Source organism: Caenorhabditis remanei, chromosome II (assembly GCF_010183535.1).
Source record: "Caenorhabditis remanei strain PX506 chromosome II, whole genome shotgun sequence".
Lineage (NCBI taxonomy): Eukaryota > Metazoa > Nematoda > Chromadorea > Rhabditida > Rhabditidae > Caenorhabditis > Caenorhabditis remanei.
Genome location: NC_071329.1, coordinates 12765024 through 12790616, shown reverse-complemented (window position 1 = coordinate 12790616; position 25593 = coordinate 12765024). Strand labels below are relative to the sequence as shown.

Below are 25593 nucleotides of genomic sequence, written 5' to 3'. Positions count from 1 at the left end.
GAAACAGAAACATAGTAGATGCTATAAATTGTGACAGATCCAATAGAAATACAAATTGAGAGTGAATAATATAAAGAAAAAGGAAAACAGCTGAAAACTTGTAGCATAAAAAGTAAAGTGAAAACAAAGTTGTTATACAATGACATTGCCAAAGTATGAATGCTCTTTGATATAAATTATTAAGATTGAATTTAATTTTTCAAAACCAGAAAATGTAATTGTTCATAAGTAGCCCTAACCAATGCACGTGTGCCGTCGCTTTTTCTTCTGAGAATCCCGCTTCTCAGCATATATTTATTGATGTCACACATAAAACAGAAAAGCCCCTCACAGTAATCTCGAACTCTGAAACAAAAAAGTTGGTCTATAGATATAAACACGATTTTTGTAATTTTCTACTTACGGTTCGTCATATTTGATTTTATCAACTTTTGGATCCCATGCTTCCAGGTTGAAATTATCCATTATAAGGTGAGCGTCATTAGCAACGCTTCTGAAGACTGACACAGCTTTCAGACGTGTATTGTTCCCTTCCAACCAGTTATTCAAAAAATCAATCATATCTTTTTTGTGTAACGTGGAACACTGGACCACTAAATTTTCACATTTCACTTTGAGCAAAAGCGATATATCCAGCCAAGAAGACCAGCTGACAAACAAGTTCTTGATTTCGAGAAACTTGTAGGAATCTTTTAATAGCCTGTCTGGGACGCATCTTTTAGAGAAAAGTGCTCGTGTAACATGAAACTTTTCGAAGAACTCATCAGCCACTGTTGAATTCACCGAAGATTTGAGGAATGTGACATCTCTGACTGTATTTGTATCTGGCAGTTCATTCATATAATCCAGAGACAGTTTGAATTGCATTTCCGGTTTCACATGAAACACCTCACACATATGGGAATGAAGTGCAGTTGCGAATCTTTTTCGAGTCGGAACGTCTTCACATCTACACAATAATGTGGGAATGTTGAGTTTTCCATGGAATGTTACTCTGAAATAATAATTACCGCTCAAAAGTACATATATTGCTTTGCCTTTTTCTGTTAAAAATGCTCAACTTTGAGAGTGTGTCCTAGTAAAACTAACTGTCTTACAAAATAACTTTTTATAGGATCAAACAGACCAAGAATAGAACTCCATTTTTGTAGTTGGCAACGTTTTTGTACGGACACTCCCCAGCAAGTTACATATCCTCAAAGTAATTTCTCCCTCAAAACGGCCCAATTTAGTTGTCAACTACAAAAATGGAATTCTACTCTTGGTATGCTCGATCCCATGAAAAGTTATTTTGTGGGACAGTTAGTTTTACCATGAAAAACTTTCAAAGTTGGGAATATTTACTGGAAAAGGAAAATTATGATAGATTTTTAGCCGGTACTGTATACCTATCAGTACATTTTTCATTTGAAAATGACAGGTTTGGTGTCACTGACGGTCCAACGTTGTCGATTGTTAGAGCAATCTACACAGAAATTGACCAACTGTATTCTAAAACAGTAAGAAAAGATATTTCTTCAAAAGTTCACCTGCAGTCTAAATGGACATCTTTCAATTTGAGTTGAGTCCAATTATCTAGATTTTCACTCTCCATCGCTATCTTCTTCCAAGTCCAGCTCAGCAATATTTGTTCTTTTTCTGGTTTTTCCACAAATCCATAACTCATCTTCTCTGGCTTATCCAGAATGAAAATGGTATAAGTTGAAGCGTGACGCATTTTTGAAACAAGAGCTCGAGTTTTCAATGAGCAAAAGGAGAAGAGAAGTAGCTCACTGGGCTCGAGATGCTTCAGAATATTCTCATAGACCAGAAATGGAAAATTTAGAAACCTCATTGTTCTGAAAAAAAGAAAATAGGCTAGAAAATATGTCAAGGAATATTGAAAAGAAGAGAAAGAAATGAATAGAATCAATAATTGGGGAGTGTTTTCATGAGAATAGTGACTCTGGCTTTTCGTCATGCGAGATTGTAAGAGGAAAGGGCACGAAATATCCTAAAAAGAAAACTGTTCTTGAAATTGAGTTTAACTTTCTTTTAGAGTAGAATCAACTAGATATTCCAAAACTGCACGTTTGAATCATAACGAACACAACGACGTAACATTACGTCTGCCCACACACAACGTTCTCTGAGTACTTGACACTTCTCGGTCTCCCAAAGTCTTCTTGGACACACATACAGTATGTCGTTGTCCGCCACCTCTCCGCGTGGTCCTTTATTGATTGTTCTCCACGATGCCAGGGCCATGAGAAAAATAATAGTAGTTTGATTAGATTAATAGTTTTAAAATTTTTCGGAAAAAAGAATCTTTTTCAAATCGCAATACTAGTTTTTACCATTAAAAATTAAATTGTTGCTATAAAACCTTAAATAATTCCAGACTGTATCTCTCAATTGCTTAAAATGAAGTTGCTTCGGTTTCCACAACTTGTTCAAGTTTTGGTTTTCCAACGTTTAGGACTGGATGGTCTTTTCATGCTTTCCCTTTGTTCGCAAAAAATGAGAAACCAGATCAAATCGACATTTCGGGCAAAGTCAAAGGGATTGAGTATGGTGTTAGATTCATTGAGAGAAGAAGGATATATCTATTTCGAAGGATTGTTCGATCATTTTAAAGTAATCACTTGGATCGTTGAGAATCCTGAAACAACTCCACGGGAATCTAGTGTTGTTTTTTTGAAGTTGGATACCGATATGGTTTCGTGTGGGTGAGTTGGGAACCTAATCTATCTTCCAATTCAATACCATCCATTACTTTCCAGATTGAGTTTCGATACGGACACAGGCCATCCAACTTTTGGCTTTGATGAAGATAATTGGAAATCTGCACCCATTTTGATGTACAACTACATTTCTGACCTGTTCCACACATCTTCTGATATTCAGTTTATTACGAATACGCGGAGTTTCGAAGACTTGCCAAATATCAAAGTTTTCAAGAATTTCTACCACGAAGGTCTCAGATTAGCTGGCTCGAAATTGGATGCATTTTTTGAAACTCATGAAATTACGAATTGTGCAGTGATTCTCCCATATATTAAAACTGATGATCTATTTTCTAGGGGATCAATTAAGAGGAGATCCAGTTTACTGAAAGTTAAACATTTGCTGGTGTACAAAGCGAATTTTTTAGTGATAAATAATATACTGAGTTTTCGCGGAAGTCATGCCGTTTTCTTGGAATCATATATGAAAAACAACGATATCAAAAAATTTTTGAAGCTCTGGATGGCTGGCCGTTTTCGGAGACTCGACTATCTTCTTATCACCAAGCTTTACACTCCATTCGACCCAGAAAATATTTTGTTTGAATTCAATACGATGCCATTCGACGAATCAAGGAGATCAGCTATGTACATAAATAAATCAACGTATGTTTCTAGTCTCACTGGCTGATTCGAAATTTCTCTTCTTTCAGAATGATCGACTTTATTCCTGCTAATTGTAAGCAGCCAGACTGGTCAAAAGGAGTTGATATCGAAAGAGAAACAGATTCCATGTTGGCTACAATTGTTCTGGAAAGAAATCAATTTCGTTTCTGTGTTTGGAAAGATCGTTTTCCAAAACAGATCCCCACAACTCCTGATTACCACGGAATTCCAAAATGCTTACGCGAGGGGAAGTTTGTCCCATACAGAAGTACCCATCTCGTATAGCTTTAATTTTATTCTTTAAATAAATAATTATATGAATACCAACTTTGTTTCTTCTTCTTCAGACGAATTCGCTACTGAACGGAAGAATTAAATGAGTTTTGACATCTGGTGCTGCGAGACTGAAAATGGAAAAGACACGAAGCATGCTTAACAAGAAAAAACTGTTCTTGAAATAGAGTCCAACTTTTTTAAAGAGTAGAATCAACTACTCTAGATATTCCAAAACTGCACGTTTGAATCAGAGCGAACACATCTGTCTACACAACGTTCTCTGAGTACTTGACACTTCTCGGTCTCCCAAAGTCGTCTTGGACACACAAACAGTATGTCGTCGTCCGCCACCTCTCCGCATGGTCCCTTATTGATTGTTCTCCATGTGGCCAGGGCCATGAGAAAAAGAATAATAGTTTGATTAGATTAATAGTTTTAATCTTTTTCGAAAAAAAGAAACTTTTTCAAATCGCAATACTAGTTTTTAGCATTTACGTTGTTTTGAACGGTTGTTATAAAACTTTAAATCATTTCAGACTGTGTCTCTCAATTGCTTAAAATGAAGTTGCTTCGGTTTCCACAACTTGTTCAAGTTTTGGTTTTCCAACATTTAGGACTGGATGGTCTTTTCATGCTTTCGCTTTGTTCACAAAAAATGAGAAAGCAGATCAAATCAACATTTCGGGCAAAGTCGACGGGATTGAGTATGGTTTTAGATTCACTGAGAGAAGAAGGATCTATTTATTTTGAAGGATTGTTCGATCATTTTAAAGTAATCACTTGGATCGTTGATAATCCTGAAACAACTCCACGAGAATCGAGTGTTCTTTTTTTGAAGTTGGATACCGATATAATTTCTTGCGGGTGAGTTGGTAACCTAATCTATCTGTCAATTCAATACCAGACTTTACTTTCCAGATTGAGTTTCGATACGGACACAGGTCACCCAACTTTCGGCTTTGATGAAGATAATTGGAAATCTGCACCCATTTTGATGTACAACTACATTTCTGACCTGTTCCACACATCTTCTGATATCCAGTTTATTACGAACACGCGAAGTTTCGAAGACTTGCCAAATATCAAAGTTTTCAAGAATTTCTATCACGAAGGTCTCAGATTAGCTGGCTCGAAATTGGATGTATTTTTTGAAACTCACGAAATTACGAATTGTGCAGTGATTCTCCCATATATTATGACTGATACTCTATTTACTAGGGGATCAATTAAGAGGAGATCCAGTTTACTGAAAATTAAAAATTTGCTGGTGTACAAAGCGAATTTTTTAGTTATAAATAATATACTGAGTTTTCGCGGAAGTCATGCTGTTTTCTTGGAATCATATATCAAAAACAACGATATTATTAAGTTTTTGAATTTATGGCTGTCTGGCCGTTTTCGGAGACTCGACTATCTTCTTATCACTCCTCTTTACCACGCTCCACTCAATCCAGAAGCTATTTTGGGGAAATTCAATACGATGCCATTCGACGAATCAAGGAGATCAGCTATGTACATAAATAAGACAGCGTATGTTTCTAGTTTCACTTACTGATTCGAATTTTTTTTTTCAGAATGATCGACTTTATTCCTGCTAGACTTAGGCAGCCAGACTGGTCAAAAGGTATTGATATCGAAAGAGAAACAGATTCCATGTTGGCTACAATTGTTCTGGAAAGAAATCAATTTCATTTCTGTGTTTGGAAAAATTGTTTTCCAGAACAGATTCCCACAACTTCTGATTACAACGAATTTCCAAAACGCTTACATGAGGGGTATCTCCCATTCAGAAGTATCCCACAACTTTGGAGTTTTTAGAATTCTGAAAGTAGTTCAATCCTATTTGAACTGTTAGATTATCTGGTTTTGAATAATTAAATTTAATCTCTATAATTTATATCAAAGAGCATTCATACTATGGTATTAGGAGTTTAATTTACTTTTCGTGCTTCTACTTTCAACTGTTTCCTTTTTTCTTTATATTATTTGCTCTCATCTCGTCTTTTTCATTTTAATTGTCATATTTTATAGACGTCAATTAAGGACCACAAATTTGAAGTTTATCTAAAATTCAATCTTCTCATAACGTGAAGCGTGTGAAATCTTCTACTCTAGAGACAAACTAAATAGTTTGGTTCACCAAAATTTTTCTTGTTTATTTACCAAGTTTTTCTAAAAGTACAGTACAAATTTTTCTCATTTCTTTTCATCATCTATCGTAACTTTTCTTTTTTATTTGCACAAAAAAGAACAGTAATCGAATAAAAATTTATTTGAACGCAGAAGAAGCGTCATGTTTGGGGAGAAAAATAAGTTATTACAAGTGTGCAATAGAAACAGATCTATGAAATGATATCACACGAGAAGAATCACAGAAAGAATATGGACATTGGTTGATATGGGCATTTTGAGAGGACTAGAAATATATTTCAGAAAGAAAGAATGAGAAAGAAATCAATCAATTGGACGATGAACATCAAATGCATCAGAAAACAATTGATCTACTTCCATTACATGTAACACGTCGGATACTTCAATATTGTCGGATGTCAGATATTTGAGATTCTGAAATTTAATTTTTAATAGAGTTGAGTTCTAAAGTTTCTTACCGTAATTGAGCTGAAAATCAATGAAATCTCCGCTAATCGAGAAGCACTTTTAGCTTCCATATTGCAAAATGGAGATACAGTAATCATACATTGGGTATAGTGATCACGAGCTTCACTCAACAGATGTGAGCTGGCATATGACATTTTTGGAGGTAACGGATCTGAATAATATTTTATTATATTTTATAGAGAAAGATAGTTTTAAAATCAAAATGTTTGGGAAACAAGTAAAAAACATTCTTACATTCATAGAAAATAGCAAAAACACTTCCAATCAAAATCTCAGGATCGGTTATATTGATATTCGCCAATGGTTTCGATACAGTCTCCACTGATAACTCAGTGACGCCTCTACAACTTTAAATATTTATGTCAAAGGGATCTCCTCGAATCGCTACTTACTTCACATCTGGAAATGCTTGTTGATGTTTGTTGATTGGATGGTATGATCCATTTGCATAACAGACTCCAGGACACCCAGTTTTAGCTGTCCAACAACATGTCAACCACCAGTAGAAGAATGAGAATCTGCTCTTGGCGAATACCATCTTAAATTCAGCATTTAGAATCCATTATAGAGATTCTTAGGTATTCCAACTTACCCGATCACTTTCATCTAATCTTGAAAATTCAGGAAGAATCGACAAAACATCAGTGAACAAAACAAAAATCCTTCTAAAATCTTGAAGAACCTCTGGTAGTGTTGCAATCCGTTGTCCAGTTGGCGTCAGTTTTGTCCGATTACAAATCAAATGTGGATTATAAAAAGCATGTTCGAAACTGTATGTATTCGGTTGTGGTTCTGTTGAGAATTCATCAAAACGGTCGAATATTCGAGTCAATGTTGACAAAAGATGGTCGTATTTCTGAAAACATCGGGATACTGTAAGTGACAATCTGAAGCCACGCCTACCGGTAAAGTAGGATTGGGCGGGAGACCAGCGATACAATTCGAGTATACTGTAGACACAGAAGAGCACGACGAAACAGAGCATACCGAGGAAGCTGAACTTACAAAAGGAAGATTTGATGGTGATGTTGGATGACTCGGTATATTAGTCACTTCTGTTTGACACTCGGCTTCTCTGAAATTTAGAATTGATTGTTTAGAAAAAATCTGAGTGGGTGGTTAGGTACTCGGACTTCGTGTAGGGATGCATCTCCACTGAAACGAGATTTGGACTTGCTGAACTTGTTGAAGCTGTATCCGTATCTCCTTGGACTGCTCGGGGATTCATTCCAACTTTCAGACATGTTGTCAGACGACAAGCACGGCAAGCGTTTCTTTGTTCTGGAATGGTAAAAAGTTGTGAATTGAAATGGTTGTGGTTAGATGATTCATTCAATGCTCAACCTAAAAATAGGCAGCACCCAACCATCCGTGCATTTCTCAAAAACTCAAGAATCCGTATCAAACAAGCTCGAATTGCACTTCACAAAAGGAACACATGACCATTGAAACAAAAAATGAAACGGTTTTTTTCAAGATTTATTGTTGGTTTGTTAATCGGAATGAAACGTTTCCTCCCTTTTCGAAGTACAAACTTCAAGTGGAATGACCTCTCTACAGTAACCCAAATCAGAAACTGATGATTTCTAGGAAACAACCGGAATAGTTTTAGGTCAGGCCAGATAGGAATCGAAAGATAAAATGACCGAAAGTCATGATTAGGAATGTTTCAAACTATGAACACTTTTTGTTCTCAGAAAAATGATTGGTGCATGTTTTTGTGAGTTGTTAGACGTTCGGGACGATTTTCAGTAAATTCTAGGAAAAAGTAGATTCTATTTTTTCCTATTATCTGAAAACTGTAAACACGATCTTGGAAATTGTGGTTATGAGAAAGAAAAACAAGAAAAAAGAATTCGAGAATAGAATCGAAAATGGGATATTCAGTTCTATGCAATGAAAAGTTATGAGCCACGAGAGTTTAGAACTTTATTCTAGTAAACTTTCCGAGACTTAATTCATAGAAAAACTCAAAAAGTGAACATGGCCTCACCTTTAGCAACTCCGCATTTCCCCAGATATCTACATGCATATGTCCTGTTTTTCCATATACTTCTTCGAAAGAATCCTTTACACCCGTTGCATGCATTGACTCCATAATGTTTTCCAAGTGCCTGTAAACCATAAAATTAAAAACTCTCCACATCTCGTTTCATTCTTACCGTATCTCCGCAAACTGCGCAGCAAATACTCGCTTTGTGATTGGCTACAAGGCTTTGCGAGGGCAATTCTTTCGCCATTAAACGCATTGTTGTTTCTGAAAATAAGGCAGAAAACATTATGTTGCAGGAATAGTTATCAGCTGCTCGAGTAATGGGAGTAGTAGCTAATTCAGATTATTTTGGATTAGACACTGAGAGCCGATGGGGGAGAAAGGGGCGTGAGAGAATGGAAAAGAGATATAGTGGGTGGGGAAGAAGAGGTGATATGTCTCTGGAGTCACACATTTGTGTATACAAATCAGATATCAAGCACACGATGAAGACAGAGAACATGAAGTTGATGACGAAAGAAGAAAAGAGAGACAAGAAGAAGAAGGAAGCTTATGAATCACACGAAGAATAGAGACGATCTCTGCGTCTCCATACCACTCCAATGTTTTGCATATTTTTGTGGCTCGTTGTCAAGGAAAATACTATGAAAACATGGGAGACGTCGTTCCAAACCGGGTACATTTTTTGTTTTGTTTGCAGAAGGAGTGACGTGGCAAAACGATACGGTTTGAGGAGAAGTATGTTATGAATTAAAAGCGAAGATACCGTACTACTGAATCGACACAAATAGAAATATAGTGGAAAATCAGGGGGAGAGGAAGTGACGCGTTACGATTAAAATACATGATATCATATTGTGAAGATTCTTTGAAGATTGAGGAGCTTATCATTTGTTTCTACTTTGATTCGGATTATCCGGATTCTGGATGTTCGTAAGCTAACTAGAGCCGGAAGTAAAGACACTGGCACTGAAAATTAGGGATAGCCTTGAAAGCAATTTTATTAGAATGCTTTTTTAAAACTATATTTCCACTGAATTTGTTTGAAATCTGAAACTCGTCTGTCTGAAGATCCAGAAAACTCGAATTTCATAAAATCCAAAAACAAACCCCATCTTCATACTTCGTAAACATCCAGTTGGTTCACAACTTCCTTGAAAACTCCAATTCTTGAATTGCAGCTGTTGCTCACCGTTCTCCGGACAATCCCATGTCCTCTTCCGAACTAATCAGCAACGAACAAAAAAGGAAAGTAAATCCCTTTTCGAATGTCAGATAACATAATATTGGAGGTCTAACTTCTTATGAATGTGAAGAGGATTATTAGTTTTCAGACAGACAGATAGTGTGACTCAATATTCCAACAGGTACAACATTACTCACCGGATGGATGTTGGTACATTGCAATGAACGTGGGGAATTAGCAATAATGAAATGAGGTGAAGTATTCTTGAGGGGGGCGGACGACGTTGGGACGACAACTGACCTTCTCTCTCCACCTCCTCCACGTGCGTACGATCGACGCAAAAAGTGTTTACTTCCGATTGTTCGGGGTGCTCGTCTAGCCATGCTTTTCAAAATCGCGGGGACTACTGTACTTTGACAAAGTTTTCTTTTTACTTTGCAAAAGTTCGCGACGAACTTTTCGGATATTCGGATACGGGGAGGGGTCATAATATTGTTTATGATTGGAATCCGTGGATCTGAGAGCACTTTTCAGAATAATTCCTAATAAGAACTCATCAAATTGAGAATTGGTTTACACCCCAAAGCTCACTAAACATACAGCAAACATTATGCATAATTCGGTTCTGATTTTGGTTAGTTCTTTAGAATTGATCAACCGTCCAGATGACTTCTGAAAACTGAAATATGTTCCAGCCAGTTCTTCTCGGAGCCACTGTTATCAGCAGATTTTTCATCGCACTCCACTAGAAAACAGTTATCAGTTCTCCCCCCAACATCTTGATTATTTTCATGTGAATACTGTCTACTCTTCCCTTTTCAACAGTTTCACACTTCCACCTCATCGAGCAAAAATCAATGTAACAAAGCACACGTTGCGAGCACTCTGAGTACTTCTCTGTATTGCTCGGAGATCAAAATTTAACCGGGAAAAAAGAAACGAAGAGAGATACAGTATACACCTTGCAACATGTTTGTCTTCGGACTCTCACTGTTTCCGTAAACGGTTTGATAACATAACAAACACTAAGATGACCTCCGTGGCTCAATGACTCATTACAGTGAAATGAGCAAAAAAACCGTTGCGGGCTGCGAAAAGAAAGAAGAACATAGGAGACTCTAGTGGACAGCAACGAAACGAAATGGTTCTCGTGGTGGCGGGAGAGAGCAAAAAAAACTCATCGCGAGCCACTGGATCGCCGTTTTTTTCTTGTGATTTGTGGTGTCGTCTTGCAAATAAAAAGGTGAGAAGAGTGAGACAAATAGAGTCGAAGCAACCTTTTTGAATTACGGTATGCCCTTCGAAATCTTGCCGGATTGAAGACGGAGGGGTACAAAGTACAAAATGATCATTTTCCGCGCGGTAAGCATCAGCATGAATGCATGGTTTGTTTCTTTCCGTCCAGGCTGGAGAGGAGGAGGACAGAAGTGCGAGAGAGCAAATTTTGGGGTACGAAGTACACGGTGACGGGACGGGAAAAATTGGAATAGGGAGAGAGAGGGTGGTCGTGTTTTCTTATGGAAAAAAGAAACGTAATCTAGTTTCGAGTCACTGGGATAAATTGAAAACGATTCTGGAGTTGGAGTTCGAGATTAGAGGGAAAACGTTGGGGTCGAGAGGGTGTTTACTGGGTTACAGTACTCTTCAAACGTTTCAGATTAAAGTAATGTTGATATTTTTCGAGAAAAACGATTTTCAATCATTATTCAAAATAATCATTTGAGAATAAAATTGCTAGGATTGACGTTAGGAATATTCTGAGGAGCTTATATTCTCAGGAAGAAGATTCTGACTGGACTCGAAACTTGGCCGTCAGAATCCTACACCTTACTTGATGAGAGAATTTCCTTATGAACTTTCTTTAAACTCAAGCTAACCCAAATATCAAAGGTCAAACACCTAAACTGGAAGAACCTGGTTAACTTACATTCTCAAAATCAGAAAAACAAGAAAAGAACTTCCATTTTTAGCTTTTTTCAAGTCACTGAAGTGTGAATGAAATCGGAAAAACCAGTGGCATTCTCTGTACTATTCGAGTTGACACAACCGTCTGCTGTATCAATAGAAACTATCCACGTTATGTACAACTCTTGCCAAAAAAGTTCTCATTTCGAAAAAAGATTAGAAATTGATATGAGAAAAGTAATCTGAATGATCGAGAGAAGAAGCGGTTCGATGATCCGATTTCAAGGCATCTCTTATACGGTCCTTCGGTCGAAGAACGCTCAATCTTTCTGGAGGCGGAGGCACGATGTTGTCACATGGTGAAGGGGAGGATGAAGTAGTGGGATTCAGTTTGTAAACGGGGTATGATATTCACTCAAAGAATGGCTAAAAAGATCCGCGTGGCGTCGCTAATCAAACCATAATTAGAGAACACCCAAAATCATTGAGTACTTTTGCAGAGAGAAATCAGAATAGAAGAAGTGATATCAGAGAGGACGAGGTGGTGATTTGATGAGGGGATCAAAAACTAACGAATTCCTATCCGAAAAGAAACAAAAACAGTAAATTACAAATGAGAGAACGATCAAATAAGATAGATCGAAAGGGGATTATTAAAATTGAGGAAGGGGAGAAAGAATAGAGAAGAAAGAAGAAAAAGAAGAAGAAGAAGAAGAAGAAGCAATGAATAGATTCTCAGAAAAAGAGGAAGAGCTGTAATTATAGATCAGTAGTTTAAAATTATGAATTCACGTTTTAACAGAATCTTCTTCTTGCTGAACGTTCTCTTTATATACTACCAAGAAGTTCAACGCCTTCTGAATTAGTGACGTCGACTGATTCAGAGTACAAACTCCGCGTGACACAGCTTGTTTCAAGATTTTCTTCAAGAACGATACAACCCGAAATTTCTCGATTCACTACGTATCCACCTCACTTGACAAATCAACTACATCACTTCGGGGAATCCCCCTCCATTTCTCTTTTTCTCTTCGTCTAGTCCTTCCTCTTTTTTCAATTCCCCAATCGTTTTTTATCCGTTCACAAATTTGACATAAACAGTAAACAAAGATCACTTCCAAATCTGAAATCCGAATATTCCAACTGACTTTTTTCCTCCAAAAACCCAATTTGATCTCTTCGACCTGCGACGATCAGAAGTGGCAATCTTTAATCATCTCCCTTTTTGATCTGTCGTGAATACGTCTTCTGTCCCCAACACATCTGTTTTGATAATCAGAAGAAGAAGAAGAAGAAACACGTGTCCTCTATCAAGTACATTCAGCAGAAAGAAATGATCTTTGCATGTTTTTGTACGTTTGAATACATTTTCAGAAAATTCAATTTGTAGTCAAATCTCCTAGAATGAAGTATGGAATTGGTCAGCAGGAAAATAGAAGGAAGGGGTTTCCGAAAATGTTCAAAAAATCACGTAGTACGGACAAATCGTATATTATCAGGTAGGTGGGAGGAGAGGCCAAGAGAAGAAGGACTCCTTCGAAACAACATTGTGATCAAATTGAAGATCGAAGCCTTCTTTGGTCATAAGTTTAGCAGAAAATAAGTTGTAAATAGATGCGAGCAATGAACAGTTAATGAAATAATATTTATAAATGGATCAGGATATGACGTCAGGAATCAGAAGGAGGCTAATTCAAGATCTGGAATTATCATCATTTTTGCTAATCGGATAAGTAATTTTTAATTTTAGTGCAAAAATTTCCAATTTTTTAGCAATGAACAAATAGAGACGGAGGAACGAGGAGGTCAGAAAACTTTTGTGACCTCTAGTTTTTCAATTTTCTCTTTGTCCAATTTTGAAGTATTCGAAGAAATGAAAGGGTGTATCAAAACACAAAGATTTCTATGATGAGACTGACAGGAAACGAAAAAGAATAAATGAATTAAATATGAGACATTCCAGACTTGCATCGACCAAAAGTTCAATGAGAAAAAGAAGAAAAAGGAAGCGGAAGGATCTTTAAAGGTTTTTGAGGAATCAAATTTCAGCTGCTGCCTTTTTTTCTTTTAACTTTTATTTATTATTTTATTGTTCTTGAAAAGTCATCACGAGGCTCTGGATTCTGGTGACATCCTGGAATTTATATGTACTTCAACTATCTTATTTCTGCACAACTTAAGCATAAGATCGTTTCCTGACAAGTGAGTTTCCATTCCTTGTGCAATCATACGAGTGATCTATGGAAAAGGAAACGAAAACGATCTTGCACGATCTCAGTAACAAAAAATGACCCTTTTCCTAGTGATATCGGATGAAAAAGTGTTCGCACTTTTAAAAACTTTTTGTGATTTGTTCGGAGCCGACATAAACTACAGTCAACTCTCTGCTCCGTTTCTCTTTCCTCTTTCTTTGCGACGAACTTTGTTCCGACTGTTTGCATTTCATTCATTAGATGGTTTCTCAAAGGAAGAAGAATGAGAAGCGGGGGAGTTTTTATTAGAAAAAAGAAAGAAATAAACAGAAAGGGAACATCGAACAATTCCTACTTTTTTTGGATTTCAAATCTTGAGTGAAGATCGGAAAATATGTAGGTTGAAAGGGATTGGGGATGCTACCTTTTGATAGTCTCGAAAAGGTCGAACTGTAGGAAAGTTGAGAATAACTAGGGATCATGGAAGTATCCTCAAGAAGAGATTGTGCTCAACGAAAATAGAAAAAAAAAACTGATTTTCCAAAATCGGTGTGTGTAGTATTTTGAAGAAACCGTCTAGCTTGTACGCTTTTATTGGTGTCACAATTTATCAAAATATTTTGAAAGTTAATTCCAGAAAGTGGCCAATTCCAGAAATTCAAGAAAGTGTGGCTCCTCTTCTAGAAAAGTTCTTACAAAAAGTTGGTTAGATTAACAATTAAAGATCTGACTGTATTATATACACACTTTTCAAATTAAAATCATTTTACAGATGATTACAAACAGTCAAACATTGATATTTTCAGAGAAAACTCGAATACTTTCTAGTAAGTCATGGCTTCTATTTTATGTTTTCATTACTTCTGTCTGGAACTGAAAAATTGAAGTTTTCCATAAACTATTGTTATTTCGCATTCTTTTTTAATTACTATCATTTTTATTTCTTCCGGAAAAGACAAGAACACTTTTATGTTTTTCATTCGAAATGACGCATGACACATACAGACGAAAAATATTTTATTCCAATGATCTATTCTACTAGACCAGAACAGAAAAACATGAGGGAACAGAATAAAAAGAGTAATTTTATGTTATGTCAGTCAACCCAGACAGCTTCGAAAAAAATTGAAGAACGGAGAAGGAGAGAAAATGAGAACAGACTGTTATCAAATCACTAATTGAGACAAAAAAGAACATGACATCATTGAGAGATAAAAGAAGAAAAAAAGAAGAAAAAAGAAGAAGAAGGTGGCAAAAAAGGGAAAAAAGTGACCATCGGGATAGGGTTTCTATGGAAAGAGTGGCAACAATTGTACTTTTAAAGAATAGAAGCAGAAGCAGTGAGAGAAAAAAGAAGCTCGTGGGGGGTGGTGTAGAATGAGCAACGAAACAAGAGCTGCGCGGAAAAAAAAGAAAAAAGAGAGAAAATGGAAGAGAGGTGTGAAAAAACGGAAGAAAAGGCAATGTGTTCGGGATTGGGATCAATGAACAGATTAGTGAAGGAGGGATTTTTTTTGGTTCCAAATGATAACCAATTTTTTGGTTCAAAAGATTATAATGTATGAGTATAGTCTGGTCGAGATGTTTCAAGATAGGAAATCAACACCGAAAAGATATAAAGAAGAAGAAGAAGAAAGAAGAGATGGTGGGAGAGGAAGCAATGAACAAATCGGGAAATGACTTACTTGATCTAGGGCCCATGATTTGTGACGAGAAGTTAGAGGACACCTGTAAAACAACACAATCAGGAAAGTTTAGAATCACGAGAAGATTACATAAAATTGTTTTAAAAAAGTGGGAAATTAAACATAAACAAATACACAAACTACACAAAAAATCAAAGAAAGAGAAAATCAACGAATATTTTGATTTCCAATTATCTTTTTTCGGGAAACTACAACCTACAAATCGAAACACGGAATAGGCGAACTAGAACGTATAGATAGATCAGCAACTGATTGTGAGAAGATTTTGATAGAAGAGGAAATCTATATTCCATACGGGGAAAAATTAATTTTCATTTCAATTGTTTAGAAAATATGAGGATTCATCTTGTAAAAGTTTCTAGGAAAAACGAGGAGAACGATAGTCACAAAAGTCAACATAAAAGTACAAAACCGAAAAAAATTGAGAAATTCACAAAAATCAATGAGGACAGTACTTAAAACTTTTTCCAAATACATCATGATTGTCAACTTTCCGGAAAATACCCAACTATACAGGTCTCCTTTTTTTTTAGAACAGTGCTCTTAAAATTAAGTTCAGACCTTGAACTGGATTTCGAAAATTTGGAAAGTTCTGACTACAAAAATGATCTCCACTTGACATTTGCCCAATAAAACTGTATAAACCAACACCTATTCGACCTAGATTAAATTCGTCATTCATATCAACACAACTTGTAGTTAGATCTTCCAAAAACCAAACAAGTAGATAGACTGAGAATCGAGAATGAAGTTCATTCATTCTCGAGTTCCTGAACAGTTTTCTGCCTTCTTTCCTTTTCCCCCAAACAACAATATCTCCGAAGTTGATCTAGATTGTCCACAAGTACACTTTCCAGGTCGAAACGAATAGAAACGATTCGGAGGGCAATATGCCCTCATATCTGATTCAGAGGTCTAGATTTCTGAGAACTAGATGTGCAGATTCAAGTACCAAAAAGAAAGAAGAAGAAGAAGAAGCGAGGTGTGAAAAGTTGAAGAATTCAGACAAAAACTTCCACTTGATAATGGCAGTTTCTCCCACAGTATACACATCTGTTGGGGGTCTACCTTTACAAGGTATTCGAGAACCGAAAGTCGTGCAAATACGTACATGGAGATGATGATGAGATGCAGAGAAAGCCCCCGAAAATTGAATGATCACTTGGTTGGAAGAGACGACAGACACACGGAAGACGACTATTGAAACACGCGCTCGAAATGTTCTTTGCTCGGAAAAGGGGAGGTTGAAAAAGGAAAAGGAGGAGACTGAAGACACAAATTGGAACATTGTTTTATCATTTTTACACGCGATGAGATCGGAACAATCCAATCAGATGACACCTTGGAGGTAAAAAAAAGAGAGATATGTGTGGGATAAAGAAATGGAACAAATAAAATAGAAAATGTTACACTAATTACTTTTGAGCTCTCTTCTTCTTCTTATCATGTCTCCTCACGTGGTTGACATGCACTCAGAGACAATTCTTTGTTCACTGGTTTGATGACCTTCTTGAAATGATATGATTCAATAAATGACCTATTGAAAGAAAGGAAACTGGAAATGATCTCTGAATCAGACGGCTTTCTAATGGGGAGAGCCACTTTTCAAGAGTCGATTTTCAACTTCCTTTTCTCTTTCTTCTTTCTGGTTACTCACTAGAATGTGGGAAAGAAAATGAAACGTGAGTAAGGGGAAGAAAAGAAAAAAAAACAATTTCAGGGGGCTCTCCTCTTAATAAGCGGAGAAATCAATTATGTATGTATGTGGGTGATTGAAATATATTTATAATACAACTCACAATTTTTTGTATTCAATTTTGAAACGAGTGCTTGAAAACTTATATATGTATGAGTGTTGACGTCATTCAGGTGAACTTTTATATGCTTAATGTCATAATAGTTTTCATACCAGAAGTAATTCTGCATTCTTGAAAATTTTCCTCAACAAAATGAAACTGGTTGACGCCCAAATCTTGTGGAGTTCAAGTACGGGAGTAGTACATTATTCACAATGTTTATTTTCAGAAATACTTTAAATGATATAAGTTTGTAATCAAAAGCAGTAATACTAGAAAAAAATGTTTGAACAAAAGTTATAACCTGCAACAAATTTCATGAAGCTTGGTTTGAAACAATATTGGACTGAAGTATAAATTAATTTCAGACTCATAAGAAAGAAAACTACAAAAAAACAGTTTCAGATGGTCAAAATTAATGCCCGTTGCCATCAGAAAAGGCATTGAAAACTGTTCTTTGCTCTTCTTTAATATTTTATCGTTCCGCTTAAAAACGATAAAATATCGTTATCAGTGCCAGCACACGTGTTCTTTGTGTGGCTTTTACCTCATTTCAAAGGGAATAGTTGTGAAATTCAAGAGTAATAAATGATCTGTGGAGAGGAATCTTTACAGTCATTTCTTGCACTCACTCTTCGATTTTCAGATAAGCACACTGAAACAACTTCTAAAAAGTCTACCTTCAGAATTTATGATCACAGAAAGGTCTACCTCGAATTAGTACCAGAATGACAACATGGTTCATGTCATTTCCAAGTTTTTTCGAAATTCAGATAAAAAGGAAAAACTTAAAAAAGAATTTCGAGATTTTTGTTTCCCTGAATGTATACAAAAACAGCTTCCGTTTATCTACACTCAAAATGTTCAAAACCCCTTAAAAAATTTGATGAAAATTCAAAAAGTTCTATAAATGACTGCTTCATTGTTTCTGACAACATAACAATCCGAGTCACCAATTAGGATAATTGTTGTCTAGACAGTCGACGACGAGCCTCAATATCAAATTTTCAGAACTGACTCTTTTTGAACAATCATGATGTTTGATAACTGAATGGTGGCCAAATGGAGTTCTGAGAAGAGCTTCTCATGAGAATTTCCGCCAAAGGAAAAAGGATCCAAACTCAGAAATATCCCTCGTATCGATATGAAAATATAATACATTGTTTTCTCTCTTTCAGTCATCACAGTTACATAATCACAGGTGAATTGTCTTCCAGAACGACGTCTTCTTCCTCTTTTTCTTCTCTATATCATTCCCATCCATCCCTCCCTTCCGCACACTTTTTCCGCATCATCGTCCGCTTCGATAGCTATCTAAAAACGTATACATACATCACAGATTCAATAAAAGCCGATGAATGGCCATAGGTGATAATACACTATGTATAACTGACTCTGAATTACATAATATACATAATATAAAGATGATGTGGGGAGAAAAGAGAAAAAAAAATGAGGGAAGCGGAAGAGAAGGGGGGCGCTCGAAACGAACGGACGAACAAGTTTACGGGTACGGTCGGATAGAATGGCACGCCCTGAGAGGAGAGGCGGAAGGCAGAAGACCTCCCTGGATTCATGATGATGCCATCCGAATATAATGTACTTTTCCTTCGAATAACGATCGGGGATCTTTTTGCCATGTTACTACCTATCACATTTCATGTTTCACTGTTACGATCAGTTTCTCTTCCAGCATGAATTCTTGGAGTCACGTGAAATTCTCTTGAATGGAGAACACCATTTCTCTTAAAATATACTTTTTATCAGATCATCGGATCTACCTAATTGAAAAAAAAGTAAGAAACAAAAAAGTAATGAAGCGGTTCCACTAACACAACCACTTTTCAACATAAACATTTTTTAATCTCAACTCCCGTAAAACTTTTCCAAGAAACTCATAACGGAGATAGCAGGTTGTTGTTATATTTCTCGAATTTTAGTGCGAGGGTATGACGTTGGGATTTCCAACTTAAGTTTCAGAGCTTTTCATTTGATGGTGTTGAAAAAGAGCTTGAAATCCTTGTTTCAGTTTCCGATAACCGAATCAAATTTATTTATTTATTTATTGGGACGAAAGGATTTAAATAGCTAAAAACCCACTCTATAAACGACTCCAAGATACCTCTAAACCTTAATTTTTAGTGAAAATAGTTTCGAGAAAACTTGAATAGTTTCTATTTCTGACTCTTCGTTACTCGTTTTCCCGATTTTGAATTCTTTCCTTTCAGAATGACACCCTGAAAATAATTCTCTAATCTCTCGATTTCCACGTTTTCTTCTTTTTACAAAAATCACCTTTTAGTCTTCTAACGCTTCGCAAAAACCATCATTGTCAATTCCAAGTGTTACCATTAATAACCTCAAAAAGAAAAAGAAAAAAGAACCGTTGCCAATCGACATATTTATTTCTCTCTTCATACATGAGATTTCTTTTTTTCCATCAATTTATTTAACTGTGTCATCACATCTCCTCGGTTCCTTCGTCTTCCCATTTTGATTTACGGCTAGTTCCACTTTTTTCAATATCACGCTAAAAGATAAGTTGGCTTGTCGAAACGATCGTTTTCCCCCAATAATAATCCAAGGTTCAGACAATCAATTCATCGTTTTTTGATGGAATATTCAGAGCTATGAGCCAACTAATTGATACCTTAGAAAAAGGAAAAACGACACCTCGTGAATTGAAACTTCGATAAACAAACTTTTGAAGTTTTTCGTATTATATACCCACTTTTTCCACTTTTTCCACAAATATTTACGTAAACATACATTTTGACTCTCCATAATACAGTATTTCTATGAAGCGTAGATTTCTTTTTTTAAGATCTAATAAGAAATATTTTTAAAAGTTCAAAAAGTGGTTCTCGTTGTTCTGAGATCGCATTAAATGTTTTCTGAAACTTCATCTTTAGATCTCGAAAGTGTTCGTGATATTGTATCTAACGAGACACCACAATTCATTTTGTATTTTCCTCTGAACCTACAGTAGCCTCTCTTATCATTTTGGATGAACATCTCCTTCTTCTTCTTATCCTTGTAAAACCAATAAAATACTTTTTTTGTTTCATCAAGTCCCTTCTTCTTGCCATATCTCTCCTACAGTTCATATAATTTTTTCCCTTCATATATCGCCTTATAACCCATTAATCTGACTTATTTACAAGCGACAATTCCCTCGTTTTGTGTTGCAACTGTTGCCCAATTCCAGCCTCTTCCATCTCCTTTTATATCCTTCACTCTTTTTCCCAACACGTCGCTTCTTGAGAATGTCAAAAAATTTGTGTGGCAGAACGCATCTTAGCAACATGGGAGAGCTCTTAAAAATCGGCAGCAGGCGTCGTTTCTTTTCTCTCGGTTTTCTTCTCCGAGGAAGCCCTTCTTAGTACTTTTTCACTCTATCATTCGAACGAATGTTTCCTAGTTTTTTAGATGACCTCAGGGCACATATTCCCATACTTTTTGTCCCTTCTTCACTCATGTCCCATGGTCTATATGGGTGGGCAGTTCACATCGATAGTTGCAAATACTTTGTTCGTTTTCCCCTCATTTAAACCACTCTCTACACTCTTCAACTACTCAATTTTCCCACCATTCACACCTGAGTTTGGCAACCACGAGACACCTGCATGGAGCCGTTTTTCATTGGCACACTCACTCCCTCCTACGTTCATAGGCTCCGCCCTTTTTATACTGTAAAAAATGCGTTCTGTTACTTTTGTACTGCTTTTTCCACGCCCTCGAAATTCTAGAAAGATTCTCTGGAAGATTTTAGTAAGATCATGGTTTCAGCCCCGGTTCCAGTGAGTTTTGTTGTCTCAATTCTAGATTTGAAATCCACTAGAAAGTCTAGAATCAGCTGTTCCGTTTTAAGTTTTCATTTAAAACCGAGTATGTGACTAAACTGACCTCCTATCTACAGTAACCTCCTACCCTAAAAACAGCATTTTTTGTTTTTATTCCTTGAACTATTCGGAACACAAACATCCCGAATCTAAGGTCATAACAATAATCTTCTGAAACATTTATCCCTTTTCCACTCTACTAATCCAACAGAATGTCTCTATAACTGCCAAAGTCTTCCCACTAAACCAAAAAAGCTGATCGTTCCATTACACATACATTCACTGTTCTCCTTTCCATTTCTTTTCTGTTTTCCCATCTGAAACAACGTCTGGAATTAGGTTTGTTTCATTCTCCTCCTCCTCATTACATCATTTGACCAGTCGGCAACATGTCTGGATCTCTCACTGCTTCCGCAGACCACCACTATCATAATGAGATGTTCTAGTAAAAGCTTATAATATATAATATATACATACAATCTAACAAAAGTGAACAAAATGACAAAAAGCGTACGCTATCAGCGCGGAAAAGGGCGGTCTTCCTGAATGAATAGTGTTGGAGACGAAGAGACGCAGACACATTCTGAATGAGTGTGTGTGTGGCATGAAACTGGAGGCTATTACCTGATGCCGATGCTTATAGTTGACTACATCATCATCATTGTTACATTATTCCTGCTTCCGTGTCATTCCACACAAAAACCCAAATTCCAACAAACGCCTCCTCCTCCTTCCTGATTCATTGCACTTCTCACCGGCATACAGTAACCCAGGGTTACGTACCCAAATCTTCTGATTCTTCTGATGGCTAGACACACAAATTAGACTCTTGGAAATCGGTGTTCAATTCGAAAAAACCCAGTAATTAGGCCGAGAGTCAAATGATATAAGCGATCAAAGTATCTAGAAAAAGGACAAGAATCTCGAGAAGAGAACAAATCAATTCTCATGAAACATAGAGTTGATTTCACCTGTTCTCCTCCTGAAATTGCTGAAATTCAATTTAAAATTGAGATGCTTGGTTCCTAGGAAAACCTGAAAAAGTTGAGAAACTTTACTTCCAAAACAAAACAAAAAGTCTTCCTGAATTTCCGGAATTCTGAAAAAGAAATTTCTCAAAGTTCCATGTTCTTCAATTTTATCTTATCACGAAGTGTCGAAGAATGTGGAACATTGGAATAGAAGAATAAGAAGAAAAAGACGACGTTCCCTTCTTTCTCTCTCCGTTCTAGAATGATGTTATCAGGCGGTCCTTTCCATTTTCTCTTTTATAGTATCTTTTCCTTTTCTTTTGTATTGTTTCTTCTAAGATTCTGGATTCTGAGAGATGGATGATTCTGAAATGAATGAGAAGAGTGATAGTAACTTTTTCAATTGTTAGCTGAAACCAGATAAGAAACTCGACCACTGAGAGCCACAGAATCTAGAATCATCTTCTGAAATCTCATTCGATGTCGAAATTATACTAAAAAGGAATTTGTGAGAATCATTCTTTCGTTTCTCTTTTCCAAATAGAAGGATTCTCAAAGGATTCTGAAAATAGAGTCGTTGCGGCCTTCTAGAATATTCAGCCTTATTAGAATCCGATCGAAGTGTTCAATGCATGTTCTCGTTGTCATTCGTAGATCCCGTGCTATTACAGTAACCCAGCTCTCACTTTTCAACCAAAATTCTACCTTTTTTCAAAATTCATTTGATGTCGTCATACATTATTCCGAATCTCCATCCCTCTATATGCTCTTTTCCACCCCCAGAACGTACCACTCATCTTTCTCATTTCAGATGCTGCCACAAATCCATCAGCACAATAATCCATTTCAAATGCCAACTGATGGATCAATCTCGGCATCTCCACCTAATAACGTACCACCATCTATATATCTTCTTCTAACCTTTTGCCTCTCGTAATCCATTTTCAGACTCTTCCGCCACCAATCATTCCATACTCACTTCTCTCAGCATTCTATTCACTCTCTTCTGCCAACATTTCAACGTCTCCGGAAATTAATGAAGGTACTCTGGCCTTCCGTTTCTCTTTTCCTGCAACCAGAAGAAGGAAATAGTAGCAGTATTTTCTATATTCCAATCCAATAAACCAAATCATCAAAAAAGGTTTTTCATCTATGAATTCAGGAGAAAAAGTGAAGGCAGTCGGACGATCCTACAATCCAGGACGACCACTTTGTCTGGAAGATCGGAAGAAAATAGTCCGTTTGTATGAAGAAGGATGTCGTGTCAGCCACATTGCTCGTCTCATTGGAGTCACTCACAGTTGTGTGAGCAAGATTATGTCAAGGTGGGTTGGGAGGGGTACTGTAGGAAAAGTTCATCTTGAGATATTTATGAGTCATTAATGGTGGAAACTAGGTATTGAAACATGGTGATATGCAGATTAAAAGGGTACTTAAGGTGAAGTTAATGGGGTAGTGTGGGACACTGATTGAGCAAAGAAAATGATGGAATGTCAACAGAATGGAGAGGAGCATGCTCATTTTTAACGATTCTCAACTTTACGGGGAAACTGGAAAGTAGAGAAAAGAGGGACCGACAATTGGGAAATGTTGTGTATTGTATTCTAGTTTACCGTATTGCATTCCTTCGAAATTCAGAGAGAAAAAGTTTGACAAATCTTCGAAGAACTACCGTACTCACAGCAGTTTCAATTTGTTTCCATAAAACTATTTGACTCAAAAAGCGTCTATTTTCCAGTTTCCCAAAATTTAAAATAGTTTCCCAAATTAAAAACTTATAATCGTTCTAATCGTGAAAATTTATCAAGTTTGAAACAAACTTTTAAGCATACAAAACACATTCATTTTTTACATTGAAGTTCAAAAATTGGACAATTGAATTACTGAAGGATTACTTTATCACGAAATACTCCAGTCTTGACTCACAAAATTAGAAAATCGGGAATTCTTTGATCTCACTTACCGTATTTACTCTAATAAACAGGCACTCATGTGTTCCAACTTTGACAATTCACAATTTTTGTTGGAAAAACGTTGCAGATGACAACAATATTTTGAAACAACACAAATGTATGTGGGAACCTAAAAATTTATTGCTGAAGCTACACGTATAGCATTTAGACACCCAGGTGGGGAGCCAGTCTATTAGAGTAAATACGGTATCCTACAACTGTACTTCACATTTTTAAGGTCATCAGAAACTCAAACGTTTCATGAACTCCTCTTGTACTTTCTCCCGAAATTCCAAAAATTTCACAACCATGATATCAGCCAAAAGGTTTCCAAAACTAGATTCTATTCAACATAATAACAATGCTCAATAGTGCCCACGCACTATTTTTCTCTTTTCTCCCTCTTTCCAGTCAATTATAACTTCCCTTTTACCCAATTTTGAAATCATAATTGCACATTTCCCCCTTTTCAACACAAAAATAGATTTCGTCATTTCAATCAAAGACCACCAATTACAGATATCGTCGGACTGGAAGTGTCCAACCGAGAAGTTTCCGTGCAACTGAAAATCAGGAGAATGACCATTCCACGTGGCAAAAACAGCAACAGAAGAAAGAGAAACCACTGGCATTTTCCATTGAAAGGTAGCCTATTCTCGCTTAAAATAATTCAGTTGAGGTTGTTTTCAGAATTCTGTCACCAGAGATCAAGAAAGAAATTCTTCCATATCAACGAGTCATCTGAATCATCTTCTTCCCCCCAAACCAACTTGAGATCTTCTTCTTCTCCGTATCTTTTTCCTTCTCTTATGCAATGATAATCCACCGTTTTTTCACCCATTTAACCCCCATGACATCAGCCAATAAAGACGTAGTGCCAAAGGAGTCCTCGGCAAGAAAAAAGTTTTGTGGCCGAAAAGCTTAATCGAGCCAACGCAATTTGCGGGCCTCAACGATGTCGCCCCGCGCGGCGCACTCGTTTTCTCATTTCGCTTTCATGGACCACTTCATAAAAACCCGACGACGTCTTCCTTTTACTGCCCCACCACCCCCGCCGCCACACCATTTAATGACATCTGCTTCTTCTTTTTTTATTTAGATACTCACTATTCTAATTTCAAAAAGGAAAGGGTATTAGTTGCTCTCTAGTATTGTCTGGATGTTCTCTTTTTATTCGAGCCAAGCTCTTTTCTTCTTTTCTACAGTAGTCCACTCATGATGAACCAATAAAATCTTCTTTGACACTATCGTTTGCTGTCGTCACAGATCATTTAAAAACGAAAAGACAGCTGGATTTCTATTCATTTCTTTCCCCATTTTTGGTAATTGTCGTCCTTGGGATATCCATTGTGCCCCAAATGGAAGAAAGGCGTGTCTTCCGCCAGCTCCCCGTCTCTCTCCCTCTTCTCTAATTATATATTGGACTCGTATCTCCTTCTCCTTCAAATATTTTAGAATGTTAGAGCACTTGTTGACGCAAAGAAGACGTCTAGAGGATAGCTGACCATCATGAATTTGTAAACAGCATGCATATAAAATAGTCTCGAAATCTTTGAAATATCTTCTGAATATATTTACGAAGAGATCTTTATCTTTGGGTATTTGGAGTTCGTGGAGCTTTGAGAAATTTAGTTTTTGGCTTGGTCTTTTAAATTTTTTTATTTCAATAGGCAAGAGGATTTCTTTGTTATTTTTGAGAGGAACTGAAAATTTTCTTTTAAAATCATTTTCGTCTCCACACCTGGAAACCTTAAAACCATTTTGATGAATAACTGAAAAACGAT

At 36.6% G+C, this 25593-nt stretch overlaps 5 protein-coding genes across 5 annotated transcripts; 3 read left to right on the top strand and 2 right to left on the bottom strand.

Annotated features, from left to right (window-relative positions):
- Nucleotides 1-399: 399 nt before the first annotated feature.
- GCK72_006485 (uncharacterized protein) lies at nucleotides 400-1717 on the bottom strand (the record flags this gene model as incomplete). Its single annotated transcript, XM_053725646.1, has 2 exons — nucleotides 400-949; nucleotides 1530-1717. 2 exons carry the CDS (start codon nucleotides 1715-1717, stop codon nucleotides 400-402), a joined length of 738 nt encoding a protein of 245 aa, XP_053589840.1.
- Nucleotides 1718-2499: 782 nt separating this feature from the next.
- Nucleotides 2500-3656, top strand: GCK72_006484 (uncharacterized protein; the record flags this gene model as incomplete). Its single annotated transcript, XM_003113351.2, has 3 exons — nucleotides 2500-2708; nucleotides 2763-3371; nucleotides 3419-3656. 3 exons carry the CDS (start codon nucleotides 2500-2502, stop codon nucleotides 3654-3656), a joined length of 1056 nt encoding a protein of 351 aa, XP_003113399.2.
- Nucleotides 3657-4302: 646 nt separating this feature from the next.
- GCK72_006483 (uncharacterized protein) lies at nucleotides 4303-7708 on the top strand (the record flags this gene model as incomplete). The annotated part of the gene is made up of 5 exons (XM_053725645.1): nucleotides 4303-4511; nucleotides 4566-5177; nucleotides 5222-5271; nucleotides 6946-7141; nucleotides 7507-7708. The coding sequence occupies 5 exons, from the start codon at nucleotides 4303-4305 to the stop codon at nucleotides 7706-7708; spliced, it is 1269 nt and encodes a 422-aa protein (XP_053589839.1).
- Nucleotides 6102-9661, bottom strand: GCK72_006482 (uncharacterized protein; the record flags this gene model as incomplete). Its single annotated transcript, XM_053725644.1, has 10 exons — nucleotides 6102-6212; nucleotides 6257-6417; nucleotides 6501-6607; nucleotides 6659-6804; nucleotides 6859-7122; nucleotides 7170-7341; nucleotides 7400-7547; nucleotides 8260-8380; nucleotides 8429-8523; nucleotides 9643-9661. The coding sequence occupies 10 exons, from the start codon at nucleotides 9659-9661 to the stop codon at nucleotides 6102-6104; spliced, it is 1344 nt and encodes a 447-aa protein (XP_053589838.1).
- A 12824-nt stretch (nucleotides 9662-22485) lies between these two features.
- On the top strand, nucleotides 22486-24554 carry GCK72_006481 (uncharacterized protein; the record flags this gene model as incomplete). The annotated part of the gene is made up of 6 exons (XM_003113641.2): nucleotides 22486-22527; nucleotides 22669-22749; nucleotides 22806-22899; nucleotides 23020-23182; nucleotides 24329-24454; nucleotides 24500-24554. 6 exons carry the CDS (start codon nucleotides 22486-22488, stop codon nucleotides 24552-24554), a joined length of 561 nt encoding a protein of 186 aa, XP_003113689.2.
- Between the last annotated feature and the right edge of the window lie 1039 nt (nucleotides 24555-25593).